This window comes from Pelecanus crispus, chromosome 15 (genome assembly GCF_030463565.1).
Source record: "Pelecanus crispus isolate bPelCri1 chromosome 15, bPelCri1.pri, whole genome shotgun sequence".
Classification (NCBI taxonomy): Eukaryota; Metazoa; Chordata; class Aves; order Pelecaniformes; family Pelecanidae; genus Pelecanus; species Pelecanus crispus.
Genome location: NC_134657.1, coordinates 9,902,910 through 9,928,435, shown reverse-complemented (window position 1 = coordinate 9,928,435; position 25,526 = coordinate 9,902,910). Strand labels below are relative to the sequence as shown.

The 25,526-nt window shown below is 57.7% G+C and overlaps 1 protein-coding gene across 1 annotated transcript in view; it reads left to right on the top strand.

Moving 5' to 3' along the window:
- Nucleotides 1-213: 213 nt before the first annotated feature.
- Nucleotides 214-25,526, top strand: part of CHD5 (chromodomain helicase DNA binding protein 5) — a 30,372-nt gene continuing 5,059 nt past the window's right edge. The window contains exons 1-28 of the mRNA XM_075721744.1: nucleotides 214-277; nucleotides 1,285-1,415; nucleotides 5,237-5,416; nucleotides 6,248-6,366; nucleotides 6,927-7,165; nucleotides 8,460-8,584; nucleotides 10,383-10,506; nucleotides 12,440-12,606; nucleotides 12,691-12,909; nucleotides 13,686-13,895; nucleotides 13,983-14,194; nucleotides 15,659-15,790; nucleotides 16,362-16,470; nucleotides 16,768-16,959; nucleotides 17,045-17,245; nucleotides 17,635-17,772; nucleotides 18,345-18,466; nucleotides 19,067-19,240; nucleotides 19,995-20,136; nucleotides 20,351-20,482; nucleotides 20,986-21,103; nucleotides 21,635-21,759; nucleotides 22,614-22,845; nucleotides 22,936-23,061; nucleotides 23,171-23,343; nucleotides 24,089-24,263; nucleotides 24,759-24,851; nucleotides 25,315-25,403. Of these exons, the coding sequence (XP_075577859.1) occupies nucleotides 214-277; nucleotides 1,285-1,415; nucleotides 5,237-5,416; nucleotides 6,248-6,366; nucleotides 6,927-7,165; nucleotides 8,460-8,584; nucleotides 10,383-10,506; nucleotides 12,440-12,606; nucleotides 12,691-12,909; nucleotides 13,686-13,895; nucleotides 13,983-14,194; nucleotides 15,659-15,790; nucleotides 16,362-16,470; nucleotides 16,768-16,959; nucleotides 17,045-17,245; nucleotides 17,635-17,772; nucleotides 18,345-18,466; nucleotides 19,067-19,240; nucleotides 19,995-20,136; nucleotides 20,351-20,482; nucleotides 20,986-21,103; nucleotides 21,635-21,759; nucleotides 22,614-22,845; nucleotides 22,936-23,061; nucleotides 23,171-23,343; nucleotides 24,089-24,263; nucleotides 24,759-24,851; nucleotides 25,315-25,403 (4,263 nt within the window). The remainder of the gene's footprint in view (nucleotides 278-1,284; nucleotides 1,416-5,236; nucleotides 5,417-6,247; nucleotides 6,367-6,926; nucleotides 7,166-8,459; nucleotides 8,585-10,382; nucleotides 10,507-12,439; nucleotides 12,607-12,690; nucleotides 12,910-13,685; nucleotides 13,896-13,982; nucleotides 14,195-15,658; nucleotides 15,791-16,361; nucleotides 16,471-16,767; nucleotides 16,960-17,044; nucleotides 17,246-17,634; nucleotides 17,773-18,344; nucleotides 18,467-19,066; nucleotides 19,241-19,994; nucleotides 20,137-20,350; nucleotides 20,483-20,985; nucleotides 21,104-21,634; nucleotides 21,760-22,613; nucleotides 22,846-22,935; nucleotides 23,062-23,170; nucleotides 23,344-24,088; nucleotides 24,264-24,758; nucleotides 24,852-25,314; nucleotides 25,404-25,526) is intronic.

The window sequence follows — 25,526 nt, the reverse complement described above, 5'->3', positions numbered from 1 at the left end:
GGGGCTGGGGGCGGGGCCGGACTGGGAGTGGGGCGGGGTTTGAGGCGGGGCCACGGGCAAGAACGAGGCTGGGGCGGGGCCAGGGACAGGAGCGAGGCTGGGGGTGGGGCCGAGGCTCGGGCGCGTCACGGGGTGGGCGGGGCGCGGCGGCCGCCATCTTGGCGCGGAGCGGCAGCGCCCGCCGCTCGGCCAGGGCCGCTGCCGCCGCCCGGCATGCGGGGGCCGGCGGCCGGCCGGGAGCTGCTGGACGAGGCGGAGAACGAGGAGGACGTCTCGGGTAGGCGGCAGGAGGGCGCGGGGCGCGGCGGCCGGGTCTCTCCTCAGGCGCGGCCCGTCCGAAGGTAGCCGGCCTCGCCCTCCGGGCCCGGCCCCGGGGCGGTCCCCGCTGGGCGCCGCTCCTCCGGCTCGGCCCCGTTGTCCCTGCGCCCCGCGAACGGGCGCCGGCCCCTCCCTGCGGCAGAACCGGGGGCTCGGGGAAGGGCTGGGCTGGGCCCGCCACGGGCGGGCTCCTGGCGCTGCCCGGCTCCCGCCCTTCCCGGTGAATTCGGCGGAGCTGAGGCGCCGGCCTCGCCGGAGCCTGAACCGGCACGGCGGGAAGTCAAACGAGAGCTGTGCCCCAGCGCCTCTGGAGCGTTCTTACTGTATGAGCTCAGAAATTACCAATAAAGATGCTGACGCAGGCCGTAAAGCGGTTTGGGGAGGGGGCCGTGACGGGGAGGCGAGAGCGGGCCTCGGGCTCGGGGCCCTTGCCCGGGGTCCCCGAGCTGGCGTACGTAGCCCGGCTGGGCGCCCACGGCGCTCCCCGTGCGCGGAGCCACGGCAGAATGATCTCCCGCCAGCTGTGGCGGCCGTCTTCCACGTGAGGCCTTCCTCTCCCGCCTTCGCCTCCTGTTGAGTCCGTTGTAATGGGCTCTGCTTGGAGATCCGAAAGGTAAAAGCCTGGTGCGCCCTCGTTACTGCGGACCCAGGTCCGTAAGAACGGGCAGCACACGCGGGCTTCCCTGTGCCCCCGTCTCCCACGGGCGAAACGCCGAGTGCCAAACCCTCGGGTGTCTGCGGGCAAGCGGCAGCGAGGAGCTGGGCACGAGCAGTGCCGGGACAGGGCTCTGCCAGGGCTCCCTCAATGGGCAGCAGCGGATCCGCTGCCGGGAGAGGCCACGGAGCTCCGCGTCTTGCTGCCCGACGCTGCTGCTTGGGGGTGCGCCTCTGAGAGGGGTAAATGCGAACGCGGCGTCCTGCGTGCCCGTGCAATCCATCCGCGTGAGCTGTCCCTTTTGTCCCCAGAAGAAGATGATGGGGTGCTGGAAGGACTGGATGAGTTTTTTGCAGAAGAGCAAGTCGCTGTGCAGAAAAAAAAGAAATCCAAGAAGCTGAAAGACAGCAAGGCTGCCAAAATCAAGAGGAAGAAGAAGGAGGTAACGCTGCATGCTCCCACGCCGGGCTGGGGGGCTCCTCTCAGCCGTGGTGCAGAGGCAGGCTGCTCGCGGCGCCGATGGCTGGGGGCAAGCACCTCTCGCTGTCTGTGGATGGAAAGGGGGGGCCTTACTGGGGCATTCCCTCAACGAGCGGGTGCTCTCCTGGCCCTGGGGGGTGGCCCGGAGCCAGGGTGAGAGTGGTTCTTGCCCAGCTCGGATGCTCTGGGATGGAAATCTGCCCAAGGGGTGGTCTCTGGAGAGCAACTGCGGGGAGAAGGGGCCACCGCGCCTTCTGGCAGCCGTGCAGCTCCCATCCCCTCGGGAGGGGCTCGGCTGCGGCACGTATGCTGGTGTGCGCGATGGTGCCGTCCGTCCCTGCTTGTTGACGCCCTCCTGCCTGCGCTGCAGCGCGGCACCTCCTTGCAGTTGTCTCTCGGGGCAGGCAGTAAATCTTTCTGGCACGTCCTGTACTGACAGGGCTCATGTTTCTGAAGAGGGAGATGCAAACCGCCACGTTGGGGGTGCGACTGGGGCAGGGCTTGGAGGTTTCTCCCAATGTCGGTGTCGGCTGCACTCGTCCAGGGTGTTTTGCAAGGAGATGGTGTAGGGGCTTCTAGGATTTGGCATGTGGAAGGGCTGTTGGGCCTTCTATAGGAAAACAATGATGAGGCGTCGTGTCCTCGAGGACCAGGCCTTCCTGAGGCTGTGTTGGGGGTCTGCTGTCCGGTTGGGAAGCTGACCGGTGCTGCCTCTGCTCTGCCGGGGCAGCCGGCTCAGGCCCGGTGCGGTCCCGGAGCTGGGCTCGCTGCCGCATTGTGCCACGCAGGCCCTGCCTCTCGCTCTCCTGTCCCTGGGCAGTGCTGGACGCGAGGACAGGAGCAGACGTCTTGTGCGCCGGCCCTTTCACCGACTAAATGCAAACAGGCTGCTGTGAAGGAAGGGCGAGCCATGGAGGTTCTTCAGCCCCCTTCCTTCCCCAGTGACGCTGCGGCGGGGGAGAGGTCCCTCATCTAGCACAAGCAGACGCGTCCCCCCCTTCCCTTGCCAAACCGGGACTGAATGGTGCCGATCTCCTCTAGCCACTCCTCGTGGGATTTGTAAAAAACAGCTTGGCTGGACGAGGTAACGCATTAAAGCGCTTCTGCGACTGGTGGGAGTGCAATGAGCTGCTGATTTAAAGAAAGCTGATTCCAGCCTGCACTGTGTTACCTGCCAGCCTTTTGTAGAAGTCGTGGCCCCGAGGAAGCTTTTTTCCTTCGTGGCCATGGTGATGTTCTTCCCTTTCTGCAGATACCACACAAAGCTGGCTCAGGCCCTCTGCCTCCCTGTGCCTCTTCCATCACTGGATGCGTTTTTTTCTGCTTTTCTTGCGGGGGGCAGGTGGGGATAAAATAAAACCCCGTGGTATTTTCACCTCTGTTCATTTTCTGTCAATGCCAGCCTCTGCTGCCTAACCGGGGGTGGGGAGAAAACAACAGGCTGAACATCGAATGCGCTCGTTTTTTTTTAATTATTGCCTTGTGTCAGCAGCATTTAACCAACCTCGGTTCTGCCTGTGGGAGACTGTTCCCGTTGAAGCCAGGGAGAAGCTGGTGCTCTAGCTGTTGGTAGGCACTGAGCAGCACCCAGGCTGCCTTTGGGATGAGGAGATAAAAGATGGGGCGGCCTGGAACGGGGGCTTCCTTTTCCTAAACTCCTCCTCGAGACTTTTGTGGGGTGCGTGGACTTTCCCCCTGCTAGAGGAAGGTGGGAGTGAGGTGCAAACCTGTGATGTGGGGCTAGTGCCTGCGCCACAGCTGACTGACGCCCGTGGTCCTCCGTGGTTTTGTCATTGGAGCGTGGGGCGGGAGCGCTGCCACGCTGCGCTCGTGCGGGAATTCGCCTGCGTCAGCCGCAGTGGAACTCGTTCAGTTTGTGGCGGCGCTGACGGGAGCCTTGGTGCAGGAACTGATGCTGCAAACCCCTGGAAAAATCTGCATAAAATAACCAGGCTGCTGTTTGAACCTTGGCGTATGGAGATGAAGGTCCTTGTCAGAGAAGGGAGCGGAGAGGGGGAATTTCAAGCTGTACTGCAGCAGTTACCACGGCAACCAATTATTCCGTGCCAAATTACAACTGTTTATAAGCCCACTAGAGGAAAGGCTCGATTTGTTCTGAACCGAGGAGGACCAGAGCTCTGTAATGGCCGCTGGGCGCTGTCTGTGGAGCTGAGCCCTCCCGGCATTGCCGAGCCCTCCCGCTGAGCTCTCGTGCTGCTCCGCACGCCGGTGCGAGGGCTGTGCCGTCCATGTCCGGAGCGCTCTGGGCGGGACAGAGGGATGCCCTAACGCGTGCATCCTCTCGCAGGCTCTCTTGGGACCTGAGTGCTCCAGCCGGCAGGCCGTGGCATTCGTCAGGGCAGTAACGCGGCTGCTGGCAGAGTTGTGCAGCGGCTCATGGTCTCTCTCCCAGAAAGAAACCAAAATTCTGCCTGACCGGTCTCCACTCGAGCTCTCCCCAGCGTGGTGCAGCCGTCTGAGCCTGGTCCCTCCTGACCATGGGGAAGTGGAGTGCATCCGCCGGCCGGCCGGCGGGGCCCAGCCTTTCTGGAGCGGTGGGCTCACCTTGCTGCTGCGGCTTCGTGTCACCACGTCCCCGCTGGCGATGGGAGCTTCTCTGGGGCTGCCGGTGTCTGAAAGCGAGGGAATTCAGCCAAGCTCGCTGGGCTTACTCTGCTCTCCTGCCCCTTCCCAGACTCCCTATGCATCCCGCGGGACTGTTTTGTTCGTGTGACAGTGACATCCTCGTGTAGTCACGCAGTTCTACTGCAGCGTGTGGTGCCCAGCTGGGCAGAAAAAGAAAGCAGAGGCAAAGCAAAACCCTAGCACCCTAGTATCTGTCTGGTGAGCTGAAAGACTGCACGTGACGAGATCTTCTCTTCCTTTCCTTTAGTTTCTTAGCTGTCCATGCTGTGGTAGAAAAATGTGACTTTATTTCTGTAAAGCCGTAAGCAAACGCGAGACAGAACGTCTTGTGCTACTTGTGTTGCAGCAATTAAAACATTGCCCAAATGTTGCCTGCCTAAAAATGTAGGATTTAGCAGAGTGGTTAGCTGCCTCTCAGAGGAGTTGCTCTTTGGTTTATTATGCGGCTATTTTTAATGCGCACGTTCACGTACTCGGCTTGCTGTCTCCTGCCTTTCTGTTTCTGCCGCCGCTCACCAGAATGGTGCCCCAGCGCTGTGGGGCTGCGGCGTCTGGGCGCTTTCAGAGGAGCACGTTACGATACGGAGGCAGAGCAGGCATCCGTCTGCATGGCCGTGGCTCAGCATTGCTCCTCTTGCCCGCCTCGGTGAGCGAGTCCTGAGGCAAAAGCATAAAGGTTCCATTCTATGTACTTTGGCCTGGACAAGCTTTTCCAGAATACAGTTTTATCCATGTTGCGTGACCTTCTCCTCTTTTTCCTGGTGCTTCCACAGGGCACAGGTTGCCTTGCGTGGGCAGATGTGTTTATAGTGCTCCTGGAACGGAGAGAGGGATGGCTCCATTTTCAGGTGGGGACTCGGGGCAGGAGGCTGGCTAGGGATCACAGAACTGCCCTGAAGAAATGGTTCCAGATAAACCAAGGATTTCTTCCTGTCTGTCTCCTGCAGTCAGGTGCTTCTTGCCGTTCCCAAGTCTGATTTTTGTGGCGTTTTCCCCCAGCCCCTGCATAACGGCAGGGTTATTGGAGGGAGGGTTGACTTTGGCTGGTGACAGCAGTTGCTCGGTGCTGGCTGGAAGGGTTTGTTGGAGGAGGGTGAGCAGCCCCTGCTCTTTCTCCACTGTTGCTTTCCGTTTTAGGGGAGCAATGATGAAATGTCGGACAATGAAGAGGAGATTGAGGAGAAATCTGAGAGCGAAGGGAGCGACTATTCCCCCAACAAAAAGAAGAAGAAGAAACTGAAGGACAAGAAGGAGAAAAAACCAAAACGGAAAAAAAAGGATGAAGAAGAGGATGACAACGAGGATGGAGGTCTAAAGGTACCAGAGATTCCTTTACCCCAAGCTGGTGCTAGAGCATGAGACCCCAGGGTGTGGCCAGATCCCTCTGAGTTACCTCAGTCAGAGCTAGGCTGTGTTTTCTGGCCGTTCACCTTATCCTGGTGAATAATTTCCCTTTGCCTAAAGCATGGCAGCGTGAGCAAAGTGCTCCCCGGCGGGCCGGGGATTTACCCACGGGGTGATGTGTGCTCACAAGTCCTCGCGGTACCTTTTGTGGTGACGAAGCCTGTGCGTTTTACTTTGAGGTCAGAGGCCTAGTCAGGTAGCTTGGATCTTCTGGCAGACGGCAGCTGCTCAGTCTGAGGCAGCTTGCTTTCTTGGATTGTCTGCCTGCATCCCACCGGTAACGGATTCATCGCTCTGAACGCAAGGACAGAGAGTGGCAGAGCAGGTCGTGCTTAGAGAAGGTGGCCTGGGGGTTTCATGAGGCGCTTGTCCTGGGTTTGGCGAGGAAGAGATTGCAGGTGGATGACTGGGAGAGGAAAGTTGTTTTTCCTTGTTGTTTATCTTGCGTGCAGAGAGAAACTGAGTTTCTTGGAGATACGAAACCTGCCGAGGTTTTGCGCTGTATTATGTGGTATGGGGAGCATTTGGATCGTGCTGCGTTAATTTGCTTCTTGGAAGCGTGTGAAGCATTGGTTTATTAAGCACTTGTGCATGTTCTGCTTTCTAAATCACAGAAACAAATCCCTGCGTGTTGCTGACTCGGGAGAGCGTTTGATACGGCGCGCGTGACGGACCCAGCCTTGCGCTGCTCATCTGCAGAGCTGCGGTGGTTTACGTTAATGATGTCTCTCTGTAAATCTACAGGAGCCCAAGAGTTCAGCCCAGCTGATGGAAGAATGGGGCCTTGATGACGTAGATTACATTTTCTCAGAAGAAGATTATCATACTCTGACTAATTACAAGGCTTTCAGCCAGTTTCTCAGGTAGGAAACTATAGTTCTGGACAGGGCCTTGGGCAGTGGTTGAGATTTGGACGTTGCTCAGTCAAGCGGGTGAAGCTGTGAAGTAAATTCTGCGTTGCGAGCTCCTTGTTGCGTCTCCCTGCCTGACGCAGTCCTTGGGACTCCATTTCAGGATTGACTGGAGAACAGCTGAAGTGTTTCTCTTTCCTCTGCCTCTCTCCAAAACCCCATTTTTTTGTGTGTGCTTATTTGAAAAGTTTCACGAGAAAAATTTGAGTACCAATAACGAATTTTTGCTTGTGCTGCCAGCCATTTGAAACACAACAGCTATTTCAGGGAAGGGCGGTCTCTGAGGACATTTAAGCATGCTCCTTTATGTATGCTTACTTGTTTAAGAAAGCTCTGCTTTCTGCTGCCTTTCCAGCGGAGCTGCTGCCAGTGGGCCGCAGCAGCCTGCGGCTGCGAGATCTGCACCACGGGTGCGTTTCTTAGGCTGAAGTACCAGCACGCGACGAGCAGGAGCAGCCGCGCAGCGAAGCGTTTCTCTGAACGCGTGGTTTTCTCTCTCCCCTGCCCTGCAGGCCCCTGATCGCCAAGAAGAACCCCAAGATCCCCATGTCCAAGATGATGACCGTGCTCGGTGCCAAGTGGCGAGAGTTCAGTGCCAACAACCCGTTCAAGGGCAGCTCGGCAGCCGCGGCAGCAGCGGCTGTGGCTGCAGCTGTGGAGACCGTCACCGTCGCCCCGCCGCTCGCCGCCAGCCCCCAGCAGTCTGCCTTGCCCACCGTCATCAGGAAGGCCAAGACCAAGGAGGGCAAGGGTAGGTGCCCACCGCGGCGGGCTGAGCGGAGAGGCTGCTCTCACCGGCGGCATACAGCCTGCCTGCCGGGCCCACAGAGCTTCAGGCTGGCAAAGGCGGGAAAGCTTCTCCAGGCAGGAGACACGCTTCAGCAAACGGGGCAAGCGGAGGTAGTGCCAGGGGCCTGTCTGCAGCTCCCCTTTCCCTTGCAGAAGTCTTAGAGGGGGCTGTGGTTTGTGAACTGTGGCAGATCACCCCGCCAGCCTCTGGACTGTCTGGACTTTTGGCAATTTGTGGCAATTAATGCTCACTTTGTTTTTTATATCTTAAATAAGTGATTGGGCCACGTATTTCTGTGCCATGTTCTACCATGGGGGATTTGGTGGGGTTGTAGAGCCTTCCAGAAACCAGCAGCATCCTCAGAGTCCGGTGTCCAAGCTGAAGAGGATTTGTGGGTTAGCAAGGCTAGGGCAGAGGTGCGTTGGCAAAGCCGGTATGGTCTGGCCGGATGAGCGTGCACTGTTTGGCAGCCGAGCCGGGTGCTTTGTCTCTGAGGTGGCAGGGAGTTCAGCGATGGAACAGTAAGGCTGCAGCTCTTGTTCAGAATAAAGGATTTATTCTCCTGACGGTTGGGTGAAAGGCAACTGTCTTCAAAGCCCACTTGCGAAGAGTGAGCCAACCATATAAATCTGCAGTACCTCCTCTGGAAATAGTCTGATTTGTATTGAAAAGGTCTCCTGCTGTCAACGTTTCCCTCTTTCTGGTGGCAGATTGGTGCTGCTTTCCCCACGCCTGGAAGGGGCTGTGCGAATTGCTGTAGGAGCCGGGCAGTAGTGGGAAGGGGAGGGATCTCCCTTTGTTAGTGCCGTGTTCCTCCTCAGGAAGGTTGCTATTCCGCTTGTGCAGTCGTCGATTCCTGATGCCTCGAGAGGTTTTGAGCGAGCGGCTCAGAGCCGGCGGCTGACCACGGGTGCAGCCTGCAGCAGCCTGCCCGCGTGGTGGGCTCGGCGCAGCGTTCCTGCCTCTCTGCGGCCGCCTCTTTTCTCCCAAGTCCCTGTTCGGTATTCGCAGCCCTCTGGTCCCTCTCCTGGATCCCAGGGCAGATGCTTTCCTCCCCCGATTCCTCACAAGCGCTGGGTCTGGGCTCGCAGCCTTGTGCCCCAAAGGACGTGCTCTGTGGACGGTGCTAGCCACTGCCCGGCTCCCTGTGGTCCCCAGTGCTCCCTCATCTCCCCTGGAAATCCGGGGCTGGGGTCGGGGGTGATTTGGGGGACAGCTGTTTGTAGAGTACCAAACAAGTCTTCTGTTTTTCCAGGTCCAGGCGTGCGGAAGAAAATCAAGGGCTCCAAAGATGGGAAGAAAAAGGGGAAGGGGAAAAAGATGGCAGGCTTGAAATTCCGGTTTGGAGGAATCCCCAGCAAAAGGAAAAAGGGCTCCTCTGTAAGTGCGCGCTGTCTTTTTCTGCATGGGGCCTTGGGCACGGGGGGCGCGGCAGGGTAATGCGGGACAAGCCCTCCCCAGAAGCCTCCCTCATGCAGGGGTGTCGCAGCCTCGCTCGTGCCCCTCTGTGAGGCGCCAGGCTCCGGTCAGCGTGTTCCGTCGTCCCTTTGATAGAGAGCTGTCCTCAGGCTCACATTCGTAAAGACGTTGTGCCTGGGCGTGATTTCTGCTAAAATCGTATAATCATGTTTACTTTCAGTGATGAGGTTGGTAATGCCATCATTTCAGGTTTCATTTGCAAAGGAATTCTTCAGGGCTTGCACTGCAGCTGAGCCGTACGTCAGGGAGAATTATCGAATGCTTTCATTACGTTAGTGTAGCCGGCCTCCTGGCATCTGCGATCCCGCAGCATAGCCCGGGGTACCAGAGCTTCCCAGTAAGAGCGTGGCAACAGGCCTCTACCGCATTTTGCGTGCCATGCTCTTGTCGGCACACAAATGTCAGGTGCGTTCTAAAGAATGGCAGAACATTTTAAAGCATAAATCTTTCAAATGATTGCTGAATGGGTTGGAACTCTTGTAGGTCTGGATAATATTGATCAAAATCCCATTAGTTCACCCTTATTGGAGCTCACTGACTCTTCAGCGCTAGTTCACGTCACAAGTTGTAAATAACTTCGTGCGTCAGAGGTTGAAGTGAAAGGAGCGATCCGAGGCAGCCACTCGCTGCTGCATTTTTTCCAATCACACATTGCAGAAGATTCATCCCATCTCCAGGTGCACTCTAGATCTGTGCATTCGCATTTCTGAAAGCTACAAAGAGCTTGGCCTCACTCCTGCAGCTGGAGCGCTAAGCACCTGATTAATAGCATGCAAATCGGGGATTTGCGTGCATAAGTCTCCAGAATAAGAATTCAGACGCGTCGTTATGATTTGACACCATTAAATCCTGGGCCTGTTTAATTCCTTTCCCGTTATAAGGAAGGTCAAGTGTGAAGCCTGCATGCATGCACACAAACAGGCTGACACAAGCTGAAACAGGTGTCGAGAAAAAGAGGGAGCAAAGTTCTGCCGAGCGGTGGCAAAGGGGGCCGCTGACGGCCTGGGGGCAGGAGCAGGGGGTCGTTCATTCCCCCACATGTCTCTGTTTTGGGGTCTGTGCCCACAATACAGTCACAGCAGCGGGGTGTCGCAGCTGGCCGATGCCCCATGCCTGCCAGATGCTGAGCCTTTCCCGACGTGCCTGGCCAGCCGCACCGTGCCATATCTCCGTGCTCCGTGCTAGCAGGGACGGCAGGCTGCAGGGGAAACCCAGAGCCCGCCTCTTGTCAGGGACTTGGCGTGTTGATCTACGTTATTTTGAACATGCTCTGAGATTTGCTCAGTGATTGCACTTTGCCGGTGCTGTGAACCAGACAAGCTGCTGCTGTGCTGAGCAGTGCGAGGTTAATTGCCTTCAGGCTGTAGTGATAGTCCAGGTCTATGCTGATTGATTGCCTGGTGGGGACATCGATCTGATAGAGGAGATTTCCCTGCTTCCTAGCGCCTTGTGACATGCTCCTATGACCCCCGTCTGTCAGTGCCGGGAGCGCACTCACCCTGCCACCGTCCCTGCTGCTCTGGCTAGTTGATTCGTGCAGAAAGGGGGGTGCCCCAAGAGCTCAGCCACTGGCCGATGATCCCACGTGGGTTTATGTGGGTCTTTGGGGGTTTGTTCTGCTGCAGAGTGACGTTCTCTGGGAGTGACTGCTGGGATGCCAACGCTTGGACTGTGTGTGCTTTGGTTTTCCCCTCTACAGAGCGAAGAGGAGGAACGGGAGGAATCCGACCTCGACAGTGCCAGCATCAACAGCTCCTCAGTGCGCTCCGAGTGCTCGGCTGGCCTGGGGAAGAGAGGGAAGAGGAGGAGAAAGAAAAAGAGGAGTAGGCCATCCTTTGTACTCTGTTCCTGTTCTGTTTGGATTTCCGTCTTCAGATGGTGTTTTCCCGGCCTTGGCAGCTCCAGGCTGCGTCTGGCACTGGCTCGGCGGGAGAGGATGCGCTTGTGCTTGTCTGTGTGTGTGGAGTGCAAGGTGCTTTCTTGGTGTCCGAGCCCTGCTGCTGGTGGGCTTGCGCCCGCAAAAAGGCAGCGGGTGGATCCTGCCGCAGGGCGCCGGCTCACCCCACAGTGCCGGTGGAGCAGCCCGGCAGCAGGGCTTTTCAGTCAATCCGCTGTCAGCTTTCCCTCTGGGCCACTCTCCGGCTGTCAGCCACTGCCTGGGGCTGATTTCCCCTCGAGCCAGCTCCGTGTCGGCACTCGGAGTTGCTTCGGGAGAGCTGTGGTTGCGGTGCTCTGCCCTGCCGCGGTGCCGCGGCTTGCAAACCCTCCTGCTCCGTCTCGCTGCCTGCTCGCAGCCCCAGCCACGCAGGGCGGCTGAGCCCCCTGCCCGTGCTTTGGGCACCGGGGCGTGTCACGGGCAGCATGGGCAGCTGGCACCCTGCCTGCATGTGAGATCCCTCCAGGATTTGTCCTATAACAGCAACATTCCAGAATTTGTGGGGATTCCAGGGAAGTGATTTTCTGAGGAGCAGCCCCTGGAGAGACATGGCTTGTGGCAAGCTCCCAGCAGAGTAGGGTGGGCTGCGGGTGAGAAGGCGTTAAGACGAGGGACTTTTTTGTCTGTGTGAGATGTGTGGTCAGGCAGCAGGCAGGCTGTAGGTCTGTGGTAGCAACGTAGGAAGAGGGAGGCACGTGAACAGTGGTGGAAAGCTTCTGTCGGGGTCTCCCAGTGGCTGCGTGGCCACGTTTGTGTGTGCGTTCCTTCATCCCTTTCCTTGCGGAGGGCTGCGGGTGAATTCTGTGCGATGGCATCTCCATCCCCGCGCTGCCGTTGAGAGCAGTCCCCCTGCGCCGAGCTGCCCCAAACCCTGCTCCAGCTCCGAGCGCCGATGGGGACTGCCGGGGCCCGGTGCCACCCTGACCGGCTTCCCACGCTCTCTGCCTCCTGCACCACTGCAGGATGCACGCTGCCTTTCTGCCTTCATCCTCGTTCGGGACGAGATGCTTCAGATCCAGGCCCATCCTTTGGCTTCTTAGCTTTGCCGACGGGTTTTTACATCCGAGAAATGGAAGGGCGGCTTCTGGGCTGGGCGACGGTTAGGGTGTGATGCCGGCCAGCCTCCCCGTCAGTCGACGAGGCAGGGCTGACTGGCTGGCTCCACATCTTGTGTGTGAACGGCATCGCTTCTCCTCCTGGCCTGTTGCTATACGAGGGCCCTCGTGCTGGAGCTAGGCAGCTCCTGCTGTGTGCTGGAGGAGTGGAAGGTCGGAGGTCTGCGCTGGGAGTTTGTGGCAGAGCTGGGAATTGAGACGAGCTGTTCCGGTGCTTGCAAGGCCTTGTCCCTCCCTTTCTCTTCCCGTCTGCGCCGAGTTGAGAGAGCTCCTGCCTCTGCGCCAGTGAGCATCCAGGAAGAGCAGAGTAGTCCCAGGAGAGGAGTCCTCCTCCTCCTCCTCGGCCCTGTCACCCTTGCATGGTGCGTTTGCAGTTGGTGGCGCTGGTACCTGGGGAGGTTTCTCTGACTGGCCTCCCTTGCAACCTCTCCAGGTTCTGGCATTCTCCATTGAGAGCCTGAAGGAACCAAAGGATGATACAGTGTGGAGAGAGAAAGAGAGACAGAGGTGAGATGATGCTGTGTGCAAAGATGAACTGTGGTGCTGAGGGACAGAGAGGTAGGGGGACGTAACAGGAGGGGTCCGAGGTGAAACGCTTTCCTTATTTCCTTAACTGTACCGTAGAGGAGCAAGCGTCCCGTTCCCTCCCAGGAGAGCAGGCAGCTCTGCTGTCCCTCTGACTGTGCGCCTGTCCCTTGCTTGCAGTCGAAGAAGGGGACGGGTATGAGACAGACCACCAGGACTACTGTGAGGTGTGCCAGCAGGGAGGGGAGATCATCCTGTGCGACACTTGTCCTCGTGCCTACCACCTTGTCTGCCTGGACCCCGAGCTGGAGAAGGCCCCCGAGGGCAAGTGGAGCTGCCCCCACTGCGTGAGTGGGGTCAGGGCCCCGTGGGTGTGGGTGGGTGGGTGGCCGGCGGAAACCCTCGGCGTTACGCTGTCTGTGCTTCCCCAGGAGAAAGAGGGCATCCAGTGGGAGCCGAAGGAGGAGGAGGAGGAAGAAGAGGAAGGTGGCGAGGAGGAGGAGGATGACCACATGGAGTTCTGCCGGGTCTGTAAGGATGGAGGGGAGCTGCTGTGCTGCGACACCTGCCCGTCCTCCTACCACCTCCACTGCCTGAACCCGCCGCTGCCGGAAATACCAAACGGTGAATGGCTCTGCCCTCGCTGTACAGTGAGTGTTACCAGCATTCCTCGCCCCATCCCTGCTCCCGCACCTGCCCGGCCCTGGGGAGCGGGTCTCCCGGCCGCCACTGCCCCTCGCACCCTCTCCCCACGCTCCGCCGCAGGGCTGGCGTCCTGCCCTCTGCCGCAACCCCCCTCCCCGCAGGAGCATCGCTGCCAGTCGTGTGCACCCGAGGGCCCTGGACGGCTCTGCCGCCTGCGCAGTCTCCCTGTGGGGATTGCTGGGTCCCTGCCAGTTCTTAGATGGGGTGTCCAGCCCCATTTGATGTGTAGAGGTGCCTTTCTTGCCTGGTGGCAACACCTGTCCCCGTGGGGGATGCAGCAGTGTCACTGACACTTCTTGGGCACGCCTGTGCCAGCCAGCCTTCGCCTGTCCCACGCACCCTCACCATCTCCTTTCCGTCTGCCCCGTTAGAAATAGCAAATGAGTAGCTCTGCCCAGGACCTGGGCAGCGCTTGCGGGCTGAGGTAGATGCAGCCAGGGTCTGGGACCATTCAGGTCAACCAGTTTGCCACTCTTGGCTCCCCATGGCCGGGGGTGAATCCATGGTCACTCTCCACCCTGGGCTTTCCCTCTGGCAGCAGCTTTCGGCACAGGCTGTGCCGGCACGCGCCTCAGAGCCCTGGCTGTGCCCTCCCTGCTGCGCCTGGACGGCTGCCGTCCACTCGGCTTTGTGAGACCCTGCCTGCCCTCCTCCCCACGGCCCCTGACAGGGGCTCACCTTAAACTCTGTGCTCTTGCCTGTTTGCTTTTTTTATCCCCAGTGCCCTCCCTTGAAGGGCAAAGTCCAACGCATCCTGCACTGGGCCTGGAAAGAGCCGCCGGCTGCCCCGCTGCCGCCCGTGCTGCCTACCCCAGACGCGGAGCTGGCTCTGCCCCCGCCAAAGGCGCTGGAGGGGATCCCGGAGCGCGAGTTCTTCGTGAAGTGGGCAGGCCTCTCCTACTGGCACTGCTCCTGGGTCAAGGAGCTGCAGGTGAGCCAGCGTGTCGTTGTCGTTGTGCCCCTGCCCAGCCTGCTGCCCCACCGCCCGCAGGCTGAGTGCGGCTCCCTCCTGCCGCAGCTGGAGCTCTACCACACCGTGATGTACCGCAACTACCAACGGAAGAACGACATGGATGAGCCGCCGGCCTTTGACTACGGCTCTGGGGACGAGGACAGTCAGAGGGAGAAGCGGAAGAACAAAGACCCACAGTACGCCAAGATGGAGGAGCGGTTCTACCGCTATGGTATCAAGCCCGAGTGGATGATGATCCACCGCATCCTGAACCACAGGTGAGGAGCCGCTCAGGCCACGGAAAGGCGCGTGTCAGGGTGCCTGAGCCCCTGGTAGTGCTGGCGCTGAGCGATGCCGTCGCAAGCCAGGGACGGAAACGGCACAGGTGAGCCCTGCTGCGCTCCCTGGGACCCCTGCGAGTTCTGCAGGTGAAGCTTTGCGCAGCGGGCTGTCCCTTCGTGCGCAGCTCTTACGGATGGTTTATGTGGTTAGCTGAGCCTCTGGGACTGCCTGCTGTGGGATTTCGGTGCTCAGCCGAGTTCTCCCCCCCGGGGCTGGGAAGTTCTTGCTGTCCTTCTGCAAAGCCAAAATCTCAGGCTGGTGGAATTTCAGCTGCTGGCTTGTTTCAAGGTCTCTGTCACTTTGGAAGTTTGCTCCCAAGGTGAAGCCAAGGCTAGAAGTGAATCGATGCCTGCCGTATTTTAATTTCTACATTGCACGTTAAAAATAGAGTAATTTTTCCCAAAGGCGGATGCGCAGAGTTGTTCTGCCCTTCCCAGACATATTGTTTGGGTCCCTGTTACAGCCTAATCATTCCGTAAATTTCTGCTGCAGCCCGGTGATGGGTCTTGCTTCCATCAGTTGTGCCCTGCGGCTGCTGCTGCTTACCTAAGCTGCTTTGGAATGGCAGCCGGTTTCTGTGAAGGTCATTTGTTCCGCTCGGGACCCACGCGGCCCCTCTGCACTCACGTCAAAGGTGAGGCACCAGCGGGGATTTGCGTACTACGTGTACCCGCGAGGTACGTTATTGCCACTTACCTCCCCTGATGCCAATGGGGACGGTGCCCGAGGAGGGGAGTTTGAGCTGGTGCCTGACTCCCTTACGAAGCCTTGACATTTGCATTTCTTTTTCGTGGAAGAAATTTCCTGGATATGAAATGTGCTGTGCAGAAGGGTGGTTTTACGTCGAGTGGCTAGAGACCTTTTGGTTGAATTTCTGCGTTTCAAGTGGCAACTTGAAATTTCAAGTGGCAACTCTGCTTGAAGGCTGTTTGGCAGAAACTAAAGCAAGCTGCTGGGCTAGTTTTCATGCGAACTTTACATTGTCTGCTAATAAGGGAAGGGTTTTTTTTTTCCCTGTAGGCATATAATCAGGCTCGGTAGCGTGTTTATTCATTTTCCAGCATAAGCAAAACTTTGCAGAGCAGTGAATGGTGCAGGAGAAAGAGGGCGAGTGCTGGAATTCATCCAGTCCTGATAAAACAGGAAAGCGAGGTTGTTCAGTGGCATGGAAGAGCAGCCCTTAACGCTTAATGATTCAACGCGTGCAGCAGAGTAATAGGCATTTCTGCCAGAAAGCGTCAATACTTTCGTTATGGTTTTCTACCTCTGCCTGGACGTTGTGGTCTGTAGGTAAATGCAGAGGATGAAGCATCCAGTTTTGTGGAAGCAGGTTATGGCTAGCTGCTTCCCGGGGGTCGAGTGTCACGTCACTGATAGGCTTTTTGTGCCCTGCGTTACAGCTTTGATAAAAAGGGAGACATCCATTACCTGATCAAGTGGAAAGACCTGCCGTACGACCAGTGCACCTGGGAGATCGATGAGATAGACATCCCGTACTACGAAAACCTCAAACACCTCTACTGGAACCACAGGTACGAGCCAACCAGGCGGTGGAACCGCAGCCGGGCTGCCGCAGCCTGGGAGAGCCAGGCAGAGCTGGGGCAGCCTGCGCAGGCGTTCGGGATGGCCGGGGACTCGTGGGTGTCCCCCTTCTGAACATACCGGCACCACTCGCAGGGACCTCTCTTCAGAGAGCAGTGGCTGAGCACTTTTGGAAAGCTAGCCCTCCTGAAATGCCATTTCAGGGCTGCTGGGAAATCCTGCCTACCTGTTGTTTTCCAGCCTGTGCTCCCCTCCCCTACGATTATACTGCAGTAATATTCACTGTCTTGCCGCACTTCAGGGCGGCTCCGTGGTGCTGCTGCCTGTCTGTGTTGGGGGAAAACCACAGTAGGCTGATGAGATTGCTGTTCTTCATTTTGGGTGATGTTGCGTGGAGTGTTGGGAGGGGACGATTAACACTCCATGAGCACCCATGCTAACTGGGCCAGAAAAGCTGTGGGGAAAAGACAGTGGAATTTGAGAGGCGTTTCTGTCCCTTGGCTTGGGGACAGGGGGAGGAACGGCCGCCTGCCTCTTCCTGATGCGCAGTGGCTGTTGCAGGGAGCTGATGCTGGGGGAGGACACGCGCCCGCTGAAGAAGCTGAACAAGAAAGGGAAAAAGCTGAAAGAGGAGAAGCTGGAAAAGCCTCCAGAAACGCCTCTCGTGGATGTGAGTAAGAATGGCGGGGCCAGTGCAATGGTGCGTGAGCCTGGAGGGAGGGAGGTCTGTCTGGCCACCCCATCCTGTTATGTTTTTCTCCTCTAGTCCCTTCCTGTTTTTTTTTCATTCAAAGCTCCGGGGTGGCTTCGCTGCAAGGAGCCTGAGGGCTGGGCTGTGCTGGCGACCATGTCTGCATCTCTTTTGGGGCTGTTTGGTGTCACGAGGCTAAAGAGGGATGTGCTTGGCTGCAGAGAAAGGAGGGGGAGTTGGTTCTCACCGCTTTGTGTTGTGTCCCTCTCTTTTCAGCCTACAGTGAAGTTTGACAAGCAGCCGTGGTACATCGATGCCACGGGAGGCACGCTCCATCCTTACCAGCTGGAAGGGCTAAACTGGCTGAGATTTTCCTGGGCCCAAGGGACGGATACGATCCTGGCTGACGAGATGGGGCTGGGGAAGACTGTGCAGACTATTGTGTTCTTGTATTCCCTGTACAAGGAGGTGAGTGGAGTGGCCAGCAGTCCCCAAGGTGGCCGAGAGCCACTCGGGGCAGGGAGAACAGCTTGGACTTTGTCTCCCCGAGCAGGGCCACTCGAAAGGGCCGTATCTGGTCAGCGCCCCTCTCTCCACCATCATCAACTGGGAGCGCGAGTTTGAGATGTGGGCACCCGACTTCTACGTCGTGACCTACACGGGGGACAAAGAAAGCCGGTCGGTCATCCGGGAAAACGAGTTTTCTTTTGAAGACAACGCCATCCGGAGTGGAAAGAAGGTCTTCCGGATGAAGGTGGGAGCTAAGTCTGTGCCCTACCCAGTACTTTAACCATCAGTAAGAAGGGGAGAGAGCAGAATTTGACCTGGAGAGGGAGGTTGGTTAGGTCCCTGATCAGGTGTTTTCCAAAGAGGGAAGCTGGCACTGTTTTCAAATGCAGGAGATTTGTGATGAGCTTTAAAGATTTCTGCCAGACCCTTTTCTGTTTCTGTAGTCCCCTGCTTGGTTCTAATGTTCAGGTGGGTATAGATTTTCTGCTCATGCCTCGGCCCTGCTGCTGGCGCTGTGCAGTGCAGGCAGCCCCCCTTTTCTCCTTGGGTCACGTACAGCAGCAGCAGCAAAGGTGGAGGCCGTCCCGTTCCCTGCTCTCTTATCCAGGCTTTTCTCTCCCTCTGCTCTTCCAGAAGGAAGCCCAGATCAAGTTCCACGTCCTGCTCACCTCCTACGAGCTGATCACTATTGACCAGGCGGTGCTGGGCTCCATAGAGTGGGCCTGTCTGGTGGTGGATGAGGCGCACAGGCTGAAGAACAACCAGTCCAAAGTAGGTAGCAGACGTTTGTGAGTGATTTGTGTGGTGTGGCCGGTACCGCAAAGATACGACACCCCAGCACTGGCGGTCTGCTGCTCTGTGCTTTCCTCCCTGGGAGCCCAAAGATGTCCTTGCCTTGCACAGGCTCTGCCTGGGGTCTGCATTTCGGTGGATTTGCTCTCTTTAACACCCTCCAGCATTAAAAATCCTGCAGCAGTGGAAGAGGAGGCAGCCTGGCTGCCTGCCTGGCAGCTTGACAGTCCTTTGGTGGGCTGTTGGAAGGGAATCAATCCCTCTCCTTCCTCTCCCCTTTACCTGAGGCTAAATTCAGTCTCCAGCCCCTGGGACCTTCGCACGATCCCTAGCGTGGAGGGAGGCAGGCGGTGTGACCCAGGGATGTTCAGGGTTGCTGCCTGTGCTCGATGGGGATGGCTCTGAGCAGCACATGCAGGCTGCAGTCTGCTCTGCATGCCTGGCGGGGGGAAGAGGTCGCTGCCGAGTCTCTGCGTGTGCAGTCTGCAGAGTCCCAGATGACTGACAGGCTCCTCTGAGCTCTTTTCACCTAACCTCATTCCTTTTTGCAGTTCTTTAGAGTATTAAATAGCTACAAGATTGATTACAAGCTGCTGCTCACCGGGACTCCTCTCCAGAACAACCTGGAAGAGCTCTTCCACCTGCTCAATTTCCTGACTCCCGAGAGGTTTAAGTAAGTTGCGCTAGTTCCCCGCTCTGAGAAGGGAGAGCAGCCCGGACCTGGGCTCTTGCCGGCCAGTGGGGTGGCTCAGCAGAGGTTTTCCATTTTCCCGGGGCCGCTGTCTGGGTGGGGGTGCCTGGATCCGATTACTGCTGTGCCAACGTCACTGATCTGTGCCGGCAGGCAGGTGGCAAAGCGCATCGCCCCCGTGGTTTGTCAGCAGCTGTGCGCATGTTTTACGTAACCCCAAATTTGTTCCCGTGGACTACTACTTTTTGGGTCCTGTGGGTAGCTATGGCCTGGCTATCGGTCAGGAGATTTGTGAGCGAGGAACTGAAACCTGCCTTCTGTTCCCTCTCTCTGAGGAGACAGAGGTACTTTGGGGAGCGCGTTGAGACCTCGTATTAGCGCATTTAGTGCGAACTTCCCCGCAGGCATCAGCACGGCTCCTGTGTCTGGTTTTTGCTCTGCTCGGATGCAGGCATGGCAGCGTTACCTCCTCGTATACCATGAGAGCTCTGCCCTTGTTTTTAAGTCATAAAGAGACAGATAGCTTTGCTCTCACCTGTCCCATTACCGCTCAACACTGTGTGGTTCTGGCTGCTTTCACAGTAACCTGGAGGGGTTCCTGGAGGAGTTTGCAGACATCTCCAAGGAGGACCAGATCAAAAAGCTCCATGATCTGCTGGGTCCCCATATGCTGCGGCGGCTCAAGGCAGATGTATTCAAGAACATGCCAGCCAAGACGGAGCTGATCGTGAGAGTGGAACTGAGCCAGATGCAGAAGTGAGTAATTCCAGCGCCGCTCCCCCGGGGTGGCTGGCTTCCCTCATCTGCAGCACGGCGGGGTGTCAGCGGGGTTCACAGGTCAGAGGCACCCCGCTGTCCTCCGGCCTGCTGCGGGAGGAGACGGAGTGCTTTGTGTCTCACCAGGGAGCGCGTTCAGCCTGGTCAGATCGGGCTCTGTGTGGTCCTGGCTGCTCAGCGGGAAGCATTTGATGTGTGGCAGGCTGTCAGCGTGGCTCTGCTAGTTCTGGGGGGCACAGAGAGAATGCTGAGGCTGAACCCCCTTCTCCTCCTCCCGTTCTCGGCACTGGGGCACCGGCCTGTGCTGCCGGCTTGCCTGGCGTCAGCCTGGAGCATCATGGCTGCCCCGGGGGATGCTTGCTCAGCTCTGTTTGTTTTGGGCTGACTTGCTCAGCTTCAGCGGCACCTTCTGCTGAGACTGGGGGACTTGCAGGGAAGGGCATGTCGCTTCTTCCTGGCATGGTGGGGCGAAGCTCGGTTTACACCCAGCGGCAGGGAGCGTTCCTAGCCACTGTGCCCCTGAGTCCATCCCGCTTACAGGGGCTGTGATGTCCACAGAGCAATCGAATAAACCAGGTCCTGGGCTGAGGGTGCTGAACTGTCGCTTTTAAAAACATCCAAATGTCCCTTTTGAAGTGATGCGAGTGGGGTTTAATTTGCTGCCGTCCTGCTTATGCCAGTCCCACATCTGGCTGAATTAACAAGGGTGTCTGTCCCATCCCCGTTCCTGCAGGAAGTACTACAAGTTCATACTGACGAGGAATTTCGAAGCCCTGAATTCGAAAGGTGGTGGGAACCAGGTCTCGCTGCTCAACATCATGATGGACCTGAAGAAGTGCTGTAATCACCCATACCTCTTTCCCGTGGCGGCGGTGGTACGTCACCTCTATTTGTGCCGGGGAGACATTTCTCAGAATATTGTGTGTAAGCTGTCGGTGGGGGCTGTTCCCGTGATCTTGCTTTGGTTAATGGTGTGGGTTTTCACGCAAGTGGTTTCAGACAAGGATTTTGTCTTTGAAATGTGTGTGAATTGCTCTGTGAAGTTAACGAGGGTTGTCCTCAAAGAGGCTAACCAGGATGCCTTCGCAGGAGGCCCCGGTTCTGCCCAATGGATCCTATGATGGGAACTCTTTGGTCAAATCTTCTGGGAAACTGATGCTGCTCCAAAAGATGCTGAAGAAGTTACGGGATGGCGGTCACAGAGTTCTGATCTTCTCCCAGGTGAGCATAGGGAAGGATTAATAATAAATACGTTTCTAAAGGTTTTCTTTTGTTCTGTATGGGAATTTTGTGCTAGGAACAGATAGAGGTAGGTGGAAGACTTGGTGACAGCTTGTCCCCCAGATAGCGTGGCAGCTGTGGCAGTCACGATGGACAGACTGTGTCCCAGCTCTCTCCCGAGGGACTCCCTGGAATGGTTAAAACCTCTTTTTGTCTATGGATAAAGAGGAGATAAGAGTAATAGTGCTCCCCTTTGGGGAGGGCCATTCAGACATGATTCCCTTGCGCTGGCAAAGCTGCCTCTAGAAGACAAGAGGCCAGTGTTGCTCCTCTGGCAGTTGCCTGTCGGCCGTACTCTGCTGTTGGCGGTACTGCTGCCACCGTGGCCTCTGGGCTGCGGGCACACGTCCGGCCGGGGCACGGCAGGTCCCCGGGGAACGTGGCGGGAGGCGGGGAGCTGGGCCGTGCAGAGCAGCTCATGCCAGGGTCGCCTTGCCCTGCAGATGACGAAGATGCTGGACTTGCTGGAGGACTTCCTGGAGTATGAAGGCTACAAGTACGAGCGGATAGACGGGGGCATCACCGGCGGCCTGCGCCAGGAGGCCATAGACAGGTTTAACGGTACTCGCGTTTCTGCCTTGCCAAGGAGAGGGCACGGGGTGGATTCGCAGCACGCAGCGGGGTCGGCTGGCCATACCCAGGGTTGGCTGGCCGTGGCCCAGAGCCCCCCTTCGCCCGCAGGACAGGTGGCCTGCGGTTGCCTGCGCGTTGGTTGTGCCGTGCTGGCAGATCCAGCTTCCCGAGGCACGGCGCGGGCTGCTCCTACCGCGTCGTTAAGCCCTTGAGTTGTGTCCCGCAGCGAGCCCTGAACGTGCCGATGACAGGCTGCTTAGTTTGAGGGACTCTGGCGTTTCCCTTCAAGGCCTTAGGAGGTGGCAGAGCTTCCCCTTTGGCTCTGGAGCTGCATTTTCTCCAGTAACTGGTTCCCAGGGAACCATGTGTTTTCACTCCTTGCCTTCCCTGCTCATTGCTTGTTGGCTCAGACCGATGGTTCCCGCTGTTTTATACCTAGAGCACAGTACTGCACCTTTCCGCGTAAGCCGTGCTCCTTTCTGTCTCACTGTTTGCCACCTGTGGGTTTGTCTTTCTCAGCTCCTGGCGCTCAGCAGTTCTGCTTTCTCCTCTCTACCCGCGCCGGTGGTCTGGGCATAAACCTTGCTACAGCCGACACAGTCATTATTTATGATTCTGACTGGAATCCCCACAATGACATCCAGGTTTCTGACTTTTCCTTTTCCTTCCCATATAGTAAGTACCTCTGTGGCTCTGCCCTCTGTTTGCACACCCTGCACAGGGAGGTCGGTCTCTTCTCTTGAGAGCTGCCGACCCTTTCTGCGGGATTTATGGGGTGTGTTTCTGTTCAGGAGCCCCCGTCCTGCATCCACCAGCCTTGCCCTGGCCTGTCTGTGGCATGGGAGAGACCTGGCACGTAAAACTGTCTCTCTTCTGCGGGCTACTTGCTTTCTCCTGCTGCTTGTTTGCAACCGGGTGTCCCCTCCTTTTTTGGGGGGCTTCCCCTTGCGTTTCCAAAAGTCCCTAGCTAAGGACTGACCGCCAATGGGAAATGGCAGCTGGAGCAGGCGAGCAGCCAATGCCTCTGAAAGTAATGGAAAAGTGAAGGGAAATGCGTATTCCTCCCACGCTCCCCGGCCGGGAGAAGGTCCTCTCCAAAGCTACGTCCACTGTCGCCCTCCGTTTGCGCTAGCATTTCCTTTCCCTGGGTCCCAGGCAAGAGGAGGTGCTGGTGCAGGGTGATGAAGGAGCAGCGTGGGCCTGGTGAATCTGCAGCTGGAGGGTTCCTAGGGGGAATGAGTCCTCGCTGCCTGCCTTCAGACCCTTCAGTTAGGGGCCTGCTTGGGGAAGCTGGCTTGTCCGCAGTCAGCAGAGGGGGCCAGCACATTCAGGTTGGCTCTGAGGAGCCCCCCTCACTCCACCGCCCCGCAGCAGCCTGAACACTGAATTCAGCCTTGCGCTCGTGGTGCCTTTGTGCACCCCGGAGGAGTGAGAAACTTGGACCCCTTGGCCGGTGCGGCACGGTGCCACCCTTGACAGCTTCGTTCTCTGCCTGCAGGCGTTCAGCAGAGCTCACCGCATTGGGCAGAACAAGAAGGTGATGATCTACCGCTTCGTGACCAGAGCTTCTGTGGAAGAGCGCATCACCCAGGTGGCCAAAAGGAAGATGATGCTCACCCACCTGGTCGTCCGCCCGGGGCTCGGCTCCAAGTCGGGCTCCATGACCAAGCAGGAGCTGGATGACATCCTTAAGTTTGGGACAGAAGAGCTCTTCAAGGATGATGTGGAAGGTGAGGTCAGGAAGGTGCTGGGGATGCTCCGCGCCAGTCGGGGGCCTGTCTGAGCTGCTGGGGCTCATCCTCCTCTTCTTACGCCCGCAGGCATGGTGTCTCAGGGACAGCGGATCGCCATGCCGGATGCTGTCACCCCTTTCTCCGACACGCTGTCAACCAAAGGCGGTGCAGTGACTCCCGGCATGAAAAAGAAGCACGGTGGCACCCCACCAGGTGTGTAGCCCCCCTTGTTGGGGTGACCTGTCCCCCTCCCTGGGCTCTGGGAGTGGGCTGTCTCCAGCATGGTGATTTGTGCTTTCATTCCCCTTGCTTTGCCCTCCAGGTGACAATAAGGACGTGGATGACAGCAGCGTGATCCACTACGACGACGCTGCCATCTCTAAGCTTCTGGACCGAAACCAGGATGCGACTGATGACACGGAGCTGCAGAACATGAACGAGTATCTCAGCTCCTTTAAAGTGGCCCAGTATGTTGTGAGAGAAGAGGATGGTGTGGTAATGTGATTAGTATCATGTCTTACAATCGCACCACTTTGTACGTCCCTCTGTTTGTGTTTCTTCCCCTCCCTTTCCTGTTCTTGCGAGTGTTTCGGTGTGGGGCAGGACTCCTCCCTGCTCTCTATCTCTGACTGCTGTAGATTGTTCCAGACCCGGGGGTCCCGGGGCTGATGGGACTGGCTGCAGGCAGAGGAAGCGCAGTTGCCTTTCTCCTGTGCAGCTCACGGTGCAAGCAGGGTTCTGTCCCTGTTGGCACAGGACCTCATTTCGATCAAAGCATCCGTAGGCACCTCCTTTTGTCTTTCTGAAGGCACTTCCCCTGTGGACTGGGAACAGGCATGGTGCTGCTTATGTACCGCGCCTCTGTTACTCGTTTTCCCAGTAGCTGACTGACTTCCGTCCTCCATCTGTCGATGAAGCCAATAGTAGGCTGCCGTTCTGGGAGGTCTCTGCAGATCTGTAGTTTTTCCCTCGATGTGAGCGTGGGCACTGCAGGGCAGGATGGATAGCAGTGTTTGGAGGAGCTCTTTCTGGGTGTGAGGTTGTCTCAGCCCTTTGACAGCCTTGCACCCAGGTCAGTACATTTGGGCAAAGACTCAGGAGCCAAATTCCAGCCAGTGGCTCGGGGCTCTCTCTCCCTCCCTCCCTTTTTCCCTGGAGTGCCATCAGAGGATAGGCAGTGGGGTGGTGCGGGCAGGTCTGCGGCTGCCCGATCTCAAGCCTCTTGTCTCTTCCGCTGCAGGAGGAGGTGGAACGTGAGATCATCAAGCAAGAGGAGAATGTGGACCCCGACTACTGGGAGAAGCTGCTGCGGCACCACTATGAGCAGCAGCAGGAAGATCTGGCCAGGAACTTGGGGAAAGGGAAGAGGATCCGCAAGCAGGTCAACTACAACGATGCCTCACAGGAGGACCAAGGTACGGCTGCGGCCGCTCGGCTCCTGGCCGGGCTTGGGGTGGGCAGCAGGCCCTGCGGGCTGGCTCTGAAAGCTGCGCCAGCAGCTTCCCCGATGGACATGCTGGCCACGATGTGGTTTGCTTGGCGTTCCTCTGCAGTTTGCTAGACTGCATGGCTCTGTGCTTCCCACATTCCTAAACTTTCCAGGATATAAATTCTTCAAAGATGTTTTCTTTTTATTTTTTGGTCTGTAAAATCTGTTTTTGCCAGAATAATTTAGCAAAAACATGTCTGTGGGGAAAATATTTCAAATTGGGTTTTTTCTGTGTAGGAGAATACTAATTTTGGAAAACCGGAGAATGTGATTTCCTGCTTGTTGTGTCCTCCTCTCTTGTGGCCTGCAGTGGATGCCCGTTGCAGCTGCGGGCAGACTCTCGCCTGTCCTGCATGTCCCTCCTGGGCAGGATCCCGCTGCTCGGGCTCTCTTCTAACCTGGCCTCCCTTGCGGTCTGCAGAGTGGCAGGACGAGCTCTCTGACAACCAGTCGGAGTACTCCATTGGCTCTGAGGACGAGGATGAAGACTTTGAAGAGAGGCCAGAAGGTCAGAGTGAGTTAATGCCTTTGATACTCCACGGGATTTTGCTCTGCGGGAAGCCGCCGGCACTCAGGTGCAGCAGAAACATCGGGGTTGGAGGGACTGGCGTGCTTCTGGGCCTCCGTTTGGGGGGAGGCATCCCCACTGGCCTGCCAGGTGAGGAGATTCCCAGGGCAGGGATGGCAACCGGCTGTTGCCTTCGCTGGCTGCTGCAGGACCTTGCTCTGGTCCTCGTGGTGGAAGGATGGGGACTGCCGGAGGAATAGGTGTGGCAGCCCCTTGCCTGGTAAGGGCAGAAGAGTGCCCCGGCTCGGGGAGGCCAGCGGGATGGGTGGGAGCCTGCAGCCTGGGCTGCTGCTCTGCCTGGGTTTCGCTCCCATTGGGAGGGAGTGCAGGAGGTTTGGGGCACCTGAGCTCTCTGGCTGTGCTGCCTCGCTGCCTGGGCCCATCCATCACTGGGGCTGCTTGACTCTAGGTGGCAGAAGACAATCCCGGAGGCAGCTGAAGAGTGACCGGGACAAGCCTCTCCCTCCTTTGCTGGCACGAGTTGGGGGGAATATCGAGGTGAGTGCCGGCCACAGCCAGAGCACGTCCGATGCAGTTGGGCCAGGGCTGCCCTGGGCTCGCGGGCTGGCCTCCATGCTGAGTCACCAGCACATTACCTGGTCCAGCACGCCTGTAACAGCC